At 41.1% G+C, this 11,348-nt stretch overlaps 1 protein-coding gene across 1 annotated transcript in view; it reads left to right on the top strand.

Moving 5' to 3' along the window:
- Positions 1 to 2,850, top strand: part of LOC110519951 (thyrotropin-releasing hormone receptor) — a 9,401-nt gene extending 6,551 nt beyond the window's left edge. Inside the window, exon 4 of the mRNA XM_021596861.3 lies at positions 122 to 2,850. Within this exon, the coding sequence (XP_021452536.2) occupies positions 122 to 826 (705 nt within the window). The 3' untranslated portion in view covers positions 827 to 2,850. The remainder of the gene's footprint in view (positions 1 to 121) is intronic.
- Positions 2,851 to 11,348: the final 8,498 nt, after the last annotated feature.

Here is an 11,348-nt window from a genome sequence, read left to right as displayed (position 1 = left end):
ATGTTCATCCAATTATTGGATTTAAAAGGTTAATGGCTTAGCCCGGGTTTATTGTGACATGAGTGAACATACAGTATGCATTAGATCTCCCCTGATCTAATCTCTCCTGTCTCTCTCACAGGTCACTAAGATGCTCTCAGTGGTGGTGATCCTGTTCGCCTTACTGTGGATGCCCTACCGGACCTTAGTCCTTATTAACTCCTTCATTGCCACACCCTACCTGGACGCATGGTTTGTTCTGTTCTGTCGGATCTGTATGTATGCCAACAGCGCCATCAACCCCGTAGTGTACAACCTGATGTCTCAGAAGTTCCGTTCAGCGTTCCGCGGGCTCTACAGATGCCAGAGCCAGGAGGCCCACCACCGCACCCTCTCCATGATCCAGAGCGGCTACAGCATGGCCAGGGACCCACGCACCCCACAGCAGACCAGCAACGGGACCAAACAGGGGGCCAGGAGAGTGACCTGCACTGACACAGTGACAGAGTGGCAGAGCAAAGACACCTCCCCAGCCAAAGAGAAGAAGGATCTGGATCACCTGAAGGAAGATAGAAAAGACACAAGCTGTGGTGAGATCAACTCAACACCTCAACAAACTGAGATCAACTCCACATCTGGGCAAACTGAGATCATATTCACGCCTAGGCAAAATGAGATCAAATCTACACTTGGGCTGAATGTGATCAAATCCACACCTGGGCAAAATCAGATAAAATCCACACCTGGGCAGAATGAGATCAAGTCCACAACTGGGCAAAATGAAATCAAGTCCACACCTGGGCCAACTGAGATGACTGAGGCAGAAATGAATCACACAGTGCTGTAGATAAAACAAGCCTGTTTTCACATGAGGAAGTGAGTATTAGTCATTCACCAATTCAAACACATTTTGGTAACATATCAAGCCCTTGATGGGTATTGCAGGATGCATTGGAATGGAAAAGTCATCCATCTCATTACCCTTGAATAAGCACTATCACCTATTGTAGAATGAAACGATTCTGGCCAATAATACTATATACATTTAGGATTCTGGATTTTTGGCTGTTGCATATTCCCAAAAATCATCATCAACATGTGACAGAGTGGTATGGACCGCTTCCAGGGATCACTGCAGGTCTCCTCTGCTTTTGTTAGTGAATTTCATTAGGTACACTTCTGTTGTTAAGCTCAGAGGGAAAGAGGAATAACATGCTGTTCAGAGAGAGCGAGAGAGAGAGAGCACTAACTGCCTTTAAGGGATGCCACAAATACATTTTTAGAAGTGCTTTTAGGTATGATGCTGCTTACAGAGCTCTTCTCATCATTCAGTTTCAAAGCCCTAAAAATCAGATGTGAAATAGTTATGATCTGTCCTCCCTGCAGTCCAGGGACAACACTGTAAAGCACTGCCATTTGTTCTGCATAAAAGCCCCTGCTCAGAGCACAGGACATGTTAATATAGTTGTATCTCCACTTTGCCAAGAGATACTGTACATGTTAATGTTCTGGGCCACATGTAAGACAGTTGGAAGGACTGGGGTAACCGTGGTTTGAGAGTACACAGGTTAAATGCCCATAGATGTTAAATGTTTGGGTTAATATCCGGATAAACAGCCGTCGTAAATGATCCCTTAACAATGTTTGGGGAAGTGGGAATATTAGGATGCTGGCCTTCAAAGTGGTTCAGCCGACCAAGCTCTGCGAAAATGAGTTGAAGTTGCTGCATTATTGAAAGAGTGGCTCATCCGCTGTCTACACATCCACACCTCATTATGAGTCATGGTCCCAGCCCAACCTAGGCTCAGTCTCTTTCAAATCACACATCCTGAATTAAAGTGGATTGTGTGCACATTCTTTATCCTGTAATGAGAATACCACTCTAGTTTCAGTCATTGCTAGTGAGTAGCCATCAAGACATGTATAGATGAGTAAGGTTTGCAGCATTTTAATACAGATAGTTTCAGTGCCACAGATTTAGTCATCATCCGGTTCATGTCGTACACGTATAGGTCCCATGGCCATTCTACAGTATGTGATCTCCAATCCCAGTGGTCGGCAGACTATTACGTTTTATTACACAAATATGGACACATTTCAAATCTCTAATAATAGGTTTTTTTTGTTGAGAAATAAGTGCATCATATTGAGACTCTAGTGGATCCTTTGATATGAATAGAAATGCCTTTTAACGCGATCCAACAATTTCATTCCTGAATGTCTTTCCAAAAGTATGTTTTGTTCAGTCGCTGTCACTTGGTCTCTTTTCAATGCTTTTTTCAAAGTCTTGGTTCTCCCTCTCTGTCTTCCCAGTTGACCTTGTCTTTTATTCGTGCCATCTAAAACCTGTGCCTGAAAGAAAAGCACTGAACATTTCCTACGTCATCGAGATGGGTTGAGAATACTTCTGTCATTTTGCCCAAAAACAGTTGAAACCTAATTCATGTTTTGCTTTGTATTTGAAAAGCAGTACATCATTCTGTTTGTTAAGGATAATTACAACATTCTCAAACATAACTGCCGAAGCGACAAATGTGGCATAACAAAACACTCTTTATCTAGTTGTTTATACACCGTGTATGGATTTGCTGATAGGATTTTGTAGTGTTATTTGGACGCTGGAAAGCGTGTATATTTTTTGGACTGATTTGATTTTGTTGTCATTATTGGGAGCTAGAAAGCTTGCCACTTTGATATTGTGTCATCAGTGCGTTGTAATCTCAATCTTAGAATTGTATTTGATATGCTAAACTGGTGTTTGTAATGATAAATAAGCTATGTACTGGTGTGTGGTGTACAGTATATGCACGCGCAGTAAGTACAGTGTTGTGTTTACAATTTTGCCAAAACAAAATAAATTCATCCAAAACATGTTTGTCAGCAATTTCGTTATTCTTTGCCTTTGTTTCTTCATGAGCATCTTGCAGGAAAATCAAAATGGAACGTACAATCCAGATGTTTCTAATGCAATAGATGTTTTTGCACTGCAATGGTTTTAAAATGTACTTTACAGCAATGAGTCTGGAAATTATTTATTTTCGCCTAAGTGATTAAGTTAATTGATTAATTCAGTGTTTTGTTAACATTTTATATACTGTATATATATATATTTAAATATTATATTAAAATTTAAAATTTTAAATAAGAAGTTCAGTTGCAGAAGAGGATTTGGTTGAGTTACAGCATTCTATTTGTAAAATTAAAGATACTCCAGATGTGTTGCAAGTATCACATTACATGTTCAAATTACACCCACTCTTTTCTTAGAATAATTTCAAGGACCCCTATATGGCTCAAACATATATTTTATTTTCTGGTATTGCAACAATAAACAAATCTAACTGTGGGAATCTAACTCAGGTAGGCAGATGGTTGCTAAGGTTACATACCGTTTCTGTGCTCAGAATAGAGGGCTGGAGGGCCACCTGATAAGATGCTGTGGGGAATGGGTCTCTCATCAGGTGCAGGTAGCAGTGCCATGGCTGTTGTTTATCAGTATTCTTTGTCAAAAAATAAAGTGTCATCACCCAGAGGATTCTGAAAGGCCTTTGAAAATGACAATATGCAAATATCAGAGTGTACTGTAGACCTTTGACCTAGAACAGATGTTTAAGAAGTATTTAGTTCCTCTGAGTAGGTGGCAACAACCCTTCATCATCAGATCCATCCTATTCCAGACTTCTCTTTGTTCATACCTTTGTCTCTACTGTTTCGATGTCTCTGATTAAATGGAAGGAATGTCCTAAACTTTTCTAGAGGGGTGGAACTTTGACAGAAAAAAAGTGAGGTATAGCATCTAAATATGAGAGATACTGTTGAGCCCCCAAAGGATAACTTTTTTTTTGTATGGAAATTTTCACTGTCAATTAAACTGCAAAATCTAAATTGTAAACGTTCCTAATGTCACGTCCTGACCTTAGTTCCTTTTTTATGTCTCTGTTTTAGTTTGGTCAGGGCGTGAGTTGGGGTGGGCATTCAATGTTTTGTGTTCTAGGTTTTGTATTTCTGCTTTTGGCCTGGTATGGTTCCCCATCAGAGGCAGCTGTCAATCGTTGTCTCTGATTGAGAACCATACTTAGGTAGCCTGTGTTCCCATTATGATTTTTGGGTAGTTGTTTTCTGTTTTTTTCTGACAGAACTGTTTAGTTTCTTCCTTTCACTTTGTTATTTTGTTTCGTGTGTTCAGTCTAATAAATAATTAACATGGACACTGCATATTGGTCCGATCCTTCCTGCTCCTCCTCAGACGACGAAGAGATTCGTTACACCTAACCACTCCAATCAAAAAGTCTGTGATTGAAGAAGGGGAGCGGGTGATACGACTATATCCACACACAGTCCTTGATCCTAGTTTAAAATGGTCCACCTTTTAATCATTCATTTATAAAAAGCATCTCAATTAATTATGTACTTTTTGTCCACCTTTCCACAAATGTAATAATTTTATTATGTGATTACTTTAGTGTCACAGAGGGGGCAAGCAACTGTTCACAGGATCCAAACCTGGCCAAATCAGGAGAGGTCATTGTTTCTGTCCACAGACCTGAAAGGCGTTAAGTGTCTGGGGGTGTGTGTTGTGAGGCACCTGACACCACCCAGGTACAGAGCCTCATTCAGGCCAGATGTAGTGACAACAGGTTCATCAGAACCTCAGCACCTGCCATGGAGACTGTGTTGTTGTCTGTCAGCCCTCCTCCAGTCCTCAGCCTCTATCTATCTAGTCCTTTATGCTGCTTTGTTTGGTGTTTGATGAGTGTCAAACGATATTAGGAAATACCAGACAGAGGCAGGAGGGAGGGAGGGAGGGAGGGAGGGAGGGAGGGAGGGAGGGAGGGAGGGAGGGAGGGAGGGAAAAACTGAGGGGAAGTTAGGCATAAGTGAGAAACATTGGGTAGTTCCACGAAATGAGTTCCTTTTGCGTCGCTGATATTTTTTGTAGAAATTGTTCACCAACATTGAATTTTAAAAGCCTATTATATATATACAAAAAAGTGCCCTTTAATATAGACCACATGGAGAATTCAATCAGATTTTTTATATGAATAAAGATTTGCTTTAGTGACAAAATTCCACATTTTGACATGTCCCTCCATGCACACAATGTGACTTCTAGGAAGATTTTAACCCCAACATTTCTCCAAGTTTTCACCATCATTGTCAAGCCACAGTTATATTGTTGCTTTGACAAAGTCATTTCTGAAGATTATTATTTATTTATTGTGATTAGTGAATTGTCTGTCTGTCCGTAATTTTAAGGGCAAGCCTCCCACCAGACACAGACGTCAATTCAACATCTATTCCATGTTGGTTCAACGTAATTTCATTGAAATTATGTAGTAAAAACGTTTATTGAACAGTGTGTGCCCAGTGGGCTGTTACATAAACTGAACTCTTGTTTTAATATGATGAAACTATGCCTTTTTAAATATTTATTTTTTAAGGAACATTTAACATCTTATAGTCAAATCATAGTGCTCTTTATGACAGAATGTTAAAACTAAGTGAAAAAAAAACTTCTCAAAAGGCACTGAATTGTTGGAAGGACTCTTCTGTTCATTGGATTGGTTATTGTGTGCAGCCCAGAGCCCAGCCAAGGCTGCCTGCTTGTTTTTAGCTCCATGTAATTACTTGATCCAGGCTGCTGCTCTCACCGAGTCAATTCGATTAGGTATGCTCTGCTGGGACAGCTCAGTTGCCCATCCCGGCTGTCACTCACTCCCCTGAGCAGCAGAGAGCAGAGAGAGCCCTCCATGCCTGCTGGAGCCCTAGGAACAGCTAGCTGGTCATCTGGGCACCAGGCCCTTAGAGAGAGAGAAGCAATACCTGGCCCTGAGAGGTGCACCTGCCTCACCTGGCATTGCCTGAGCTTCATTCACTTAACTCACGTATTCCCACTCCCACTCCAGGTAAGAGGCCACAACAGTCATATCACCACAGCCATCAACATGATGCATCACACTGACATTAACAAAAACCTACAGTACAGGGAAAAGCATAATTTTGTTTTAGAGAAAACATTTTCTCCCCAACACAATTGGGAATTTTAAAACAAACATCACATACTGTTCTGTATGTAGATAGGCACAAGAAATCCAAACAGTGGAACGACTCAAATAGAAAACCTGAGTGGTTCTATAACATATGGCAAAATGACATCTGCAGCTTGTGAGATGAGTTTGGGGTTAAATCTTGATATCACAAGGGTAATATTGTCGTTTGACAGGTGCGCTATATTGAGCTAGTCAATCTTGAATAATTCAACAAAGACATCCAACTGTGCTGTGTTATCTTTAGATTCCAGTGGGGGATGTAGCTACTGTCTCACATGTAGAGCTGTAATAAGACACAACCAATGGTTGCTCCCAAGAAAGAGTCTTACTTATTGTATTATCATTCATGAGAACATTTTGGTCCCGTGAGATAGGACTTGTACACTATCACCATCCTGACCAACAAATAAAGAACCTGTGTTCACCATTTACAATTTGTGAAATGACAGGACATTGTTATAGTGTACATGTCCTGTAGCCTAGCCTCAGGCTTCAGGCTTCTCACGTAAAGTCAACAAGACAAGATTTGGAAGGATGATCATGCGAGACTACCTGTACCTAGCCTCTTCATTAGTCCTAGACATGCCAGTAAAAGCTCTTGAAGAGCTCCTTTCCTGTCACAGCCTTGGTTCACTTTTATGTAATATTGATGTAATATTCACTGTAGTGCTGAGCGATTAGTGCTTTTTTAGGTTGGTTCAGTTTTGGTTCGATTTTTTTATTTTTATTATCACGGTTTTGGGATTTAGGATTTCGGTTTCAATGCACTATGCGTTGTGTGGCTTGAGTGCTGTAACAACACAGAATTAAGCAACATTAAGCAGCATTCTCATGATGGTAGTGACTTCCCTTGACTGCTTATCACTTACTAACCATCATTTCTTTAATAATAAATATCTGTTTTATTTGATTACTTTATTAGTTAATTACAAGTCATCATCTCATCTCTGTAGAGCTGATGCCTATGCTGTCTGACAAAATCACAATTTTAGTAGTTCTTCAAAGTAAATGAGGCGTACCTTTATGACTACTGAATACTAGCTATCAATCACTTAGATCAAGTATTTTCAGGCTCTCAAAGCAACTGATTTCTATCCCTCTCGATCATGCATTCTCTCTTCTCTCTGTGTCAGCTCCGCACATACCCTGATAAGTTTTAGCGGGCGCACAATGGATTATGGTCATTGTAGTCATAGGAGTCATGGTCATTACCATGTTTTCTTTTGCTAAACTATGTAGAATATTTGCTAATTGGAAACTACAACTCCCTACTACATCTCACAGTTCATGCTTCATCTGATTTATCTGTACAGAAACTGCACATTGAGCTCACAGAAAAAAAAAAAAACGAAATGGAATAAAAATAATTTAACGGTTGGTCAATTGGTCAATTAAAAAATGAAAAATAACCACCATTTCAGTTAATCGCACAGCACTAATTCGCTGCATTCACAGGTCCAGAGAAAAGGAAAGGTATTATGGTGAGACTGACCACACACCTCAATGAGAACATTTGACTTTTCACAGTTGCACTCTACAGCCCGACAAACGGCGTCAATGTAAAAAGAGCCAATCATTTTTTTTGTATTTTCTGCCCCAAAATGTGATAGTGGTGTCACTATGAGGTCATGCTCATGCCCCTGCAAAAGTCTTAGCTTACGGAGATTACACAGATCTCCTGACAAAGCAACCCTTGGAGTGGGAATGGAGATGTGGCTGTGAAGATTACCACAGGGCCAGCCACAGCACAGATGAGAATGATCCAATCTGAGCATCAGACAGAGAAAGCGCTTTGAAAAGTGTCCTTCATTCATCCGTTCCCTGCGATATCAAACATTTCTCACAGGCTTTGGAGGAGTAAATCCATTGGCAGAACTATAGATAGATTTTAAAGTCATTAATATGATACATTATATAATGACATCCCTGCTGATTGCATGTACTGTAAGTAGACCAAGGTTCAGGTTAAGCTAAAACATAAATGTACCCTAGACACTCATCTTGCAAAATGATAACATTATAATTAACACTTGACTGACAACTAAAACTATGACTTGCCTCTCCTGTCTATACAATCACTACAACATAGACATGACCCATGACACCACATCATTTGTAATTGTCAAACAGATAACTCAATTCACAATTCCTGAGGGCTCACTGCCAACTAATCAAGACACAGACAGCCATAAATCATCACTCTGGAAACAGACATGCTGAGCTTGAGAATAATCATATTTCATGCTCAATATTTGCTCACTTCCCATGTAGATCTGTAAAGTATTGCCCTGGTGTGTAAAGATACAGAGATGATGGTCCTCTGTAGCTCAGTTGGTAAAACATGGCACTTGCAATGCCAGGATAGTGGGTTTGATTCCCAGGATAACCCATATTTAAAATGTAAGTTGCTTTGGATAAAAGTGTCTGCTAAATGCCATATATTATTATTTATTATTATGTACATTTCGTAGCTTGGTTTGGCATTCATACTCTCAACAGGGCACTTAATCCTGATATTACTCTAATCAGAACAGCAGCTTTCAGGACCTTGTTTACATGTGTGGGTATGTGTGTGTGTGTGTGTGTGCACATGCTGTGGCTGCCAATACTGTCATAGACTCTCTAACATCCTCCCCTCCTGCCTGGAATGTCAGTGAGAATGCACATGTGAAATTGATCTACCATACACAGATATTACTATTCTACCAGGATGGGCACATGGGTGATGTGGTTAAGTAGATATTGTGCAACTATTCGGGTTAGTTGCACAAAATGTGAGAGTTCGGGGAGAGGTTGAAGCCGTGCGGTTGAGACAGAATTAAAGTGATTTGATTAGAGAAGTGTCGATGGCAGCTAATTCAAATCAGTGCACTCGATCTGGGAGGGCCATTCCGCTGATCTTTCCCTAACTGCCTCTATGACACAAACTTACAGATATAAGAATGTTTGATCACAATATCTGAGGCTGACAGCAGAATACTACTTGTAACTTGTAACTCACTAACTTGTGTTGTCTTAAGGGTCAAAAATGACCCGCCACTATGTTTAACAGCAGAGAAAACCCCCTAAATTATATTTTTTCAACTTGAAATTTCATTACTTTTCCTAGAGTGACCCCAACATTAGAAAAAGTGAAACATCGCCTTTGTTCATATTTCCATGAAAGCTGTACACCACCAGGGTACAAAGATTGTCTTAGGGTCATTTTTGACCCGGCAGTTATAAGATAATTTACACACCACAAAAACCACAAAGACACACACACACACACACACACACACACACACACACACACACACACACACAATGAGAAATTGAGATTGTGTGCTACTGATTGAAATCTAAAACTTTATTGTGCATGTGCAGCATCTCCCCTCCACGACCCCTCCACGACCCCACACATGACTCAGGTTCACAGACAAAAATAAACCAAATTTCAGGCAAAATAAATATTTCTTGAAAGCATTGTTTACTAATGGGGAATGCAGTCAGAGGCTATAAAGCTGCTGCAGATGACAGTCCCCCCAGATCTTTCTTTGCTGAAGCCATGAGTGCACATTTCAGTGCACAACAGGTTGTAGATCTGATTTTTTCAGATGTCTAGGAGGAACAAGAGAACAATGATTTGGAAGAGGAAGAGGTATCTGAAGAAGAAGATGGGGAAGAGTATAACCCAGAGCACGATGCATCATCTTCAGATGAAGAAGAAAGACCCCAAGCAGAAAGAGAGACATTTTTGTCAACTTGTCACCATATGACAACCAGGGCAGGATGGCAGCACAAAATGTCATAAGGATGACCCCAGGGCCCACAAGACATGCAGTTTCCCATGCCCAGGGCATGCCTCAACATTCTACTTGTTCATCACACCAGCCATCTAAAAAATAATCCTGGAGATTACACATTTTGAGGGTTTCCGTAAATATGGAGACAACTGGAAAAGTTTGGATGAGATTGACCTGCGTGCCTACATAGGGCTGCTAATCTTAGCGGGTGTGTATAGGTCCCGAGGTGAGGTTACATGTAGTCTCTGGGCTGCAAAGAGTGGAAGGGCAATTCTCTGTGCCACGATGCCACTGAAAGTCTTTGACACTTTCTCAAGAATGCTATGGTTTGATAACCGTGAGCCAAGACATGCAAGGCGTGTGAGAGACGAACTGGTGGCCATAAGAGAGGTCTGGGAGAAGTGGGTGGAGAATCTGTTATACCTCTACAACCCTGGGCCTGAAATAACAATGGATGAGCAACAGGTTCCATTCAGAGGTACATTTTTTTTCCTTATCTGTAATGTAAGTGATTTCCACTGTTCATGTTATTTTGTATTGCTGTAATATAATTGATGTATGTGATTGTTTTCTGTGACACTGATACTAATCACTGATAGTAATCTATTTTGTCAAAAGGTCACTGTCCTTTCCGGCAGTATATGCCCCGCAAGCCAGAAAAGTATGGCATCAAGATATGGGTGGCCTGTGACGCACAATCCAGCTACGCTTGGAAGATGCAAGTCTACACAGGGAAGCCAACCAGTGGAGGTCCGGAGAAGAACCAGGAGAAGCGGGTTGTGCTTGACGTGACAGATGGACTGAGGGAGCACAATGTCACGTGTGACAATTTCTTCACCTCTTATGAACTCAGCCAGCAGCTCCTGAAGAGGGAGATCATCATGGTTGGCACAGTTAGAAAGAACAAGCCTGAGCTCCCCTTGCACTCCTCGCAACAAGGAGGAGAAAGGCCTTCTCATCAAAGTTTGCCTTCATCCCCACCACCACTCTAGTTTCTTGCCTCCCAAAGAGGAACAAGAATGTGGTCCTCCTGAGCACACTGCACAAAACGACTGAGATCAGTGATCGTGAGGAAAGGAATCATGGACTATAACTACATCAAACCTGGACAAGGTGATTGGAACTTACAGCTGCAGGAGGATGACTACCTGCTGGCCCCTGGTCATCGTCCATAACATAATTTAGGTGTCCTCATACAATGCCTTTGTGATATGGAACTCTCCCCCCTGATAATTATTTTAATTTTTTTTACCTTTATTTAACTAGGCAAGTCAGTTAAGAACAAATTCTTATTTTCAATGATGGCCTAGGAACAGTGGGTTAACTGCCTGTTCAGGGGCAAAATGACAGATTTGTACCTTGTCAGCTCAGGGGTTTGAACTTGCAACCTTCCAGTTACTAGTCCAACGCTCTAACCACTAGGCTACCCTGCCACCCCGGCAGCTGAGAAAGGCACTTGTAACCACACACATTCGAAGAAGGGAGCGCCTCCACCGCACAGCACCATCTGCAAGCGCTTGTGAAAGCTATTCAA

The sequence above is a fragment of the Oncorhynchus mykiss genome, chromosome 1 (assembly GCF_057628025.1).
Source record: "Oncorhynchus mykiss isolate SJ-2025 chromosome 1, ASM5762802v1, whole genome shotgun sequence".
NCBI classification, from domain to species: Eukaryota; Metazoa; Chordata; class Actinopteri; order Salmoniformes; family Salmonidae; genus Oncorhynchus; species Oncorhynchus mykiss.
This window is presented reverse-complemented; position numbering and strand designations above follow the sequence as displayed.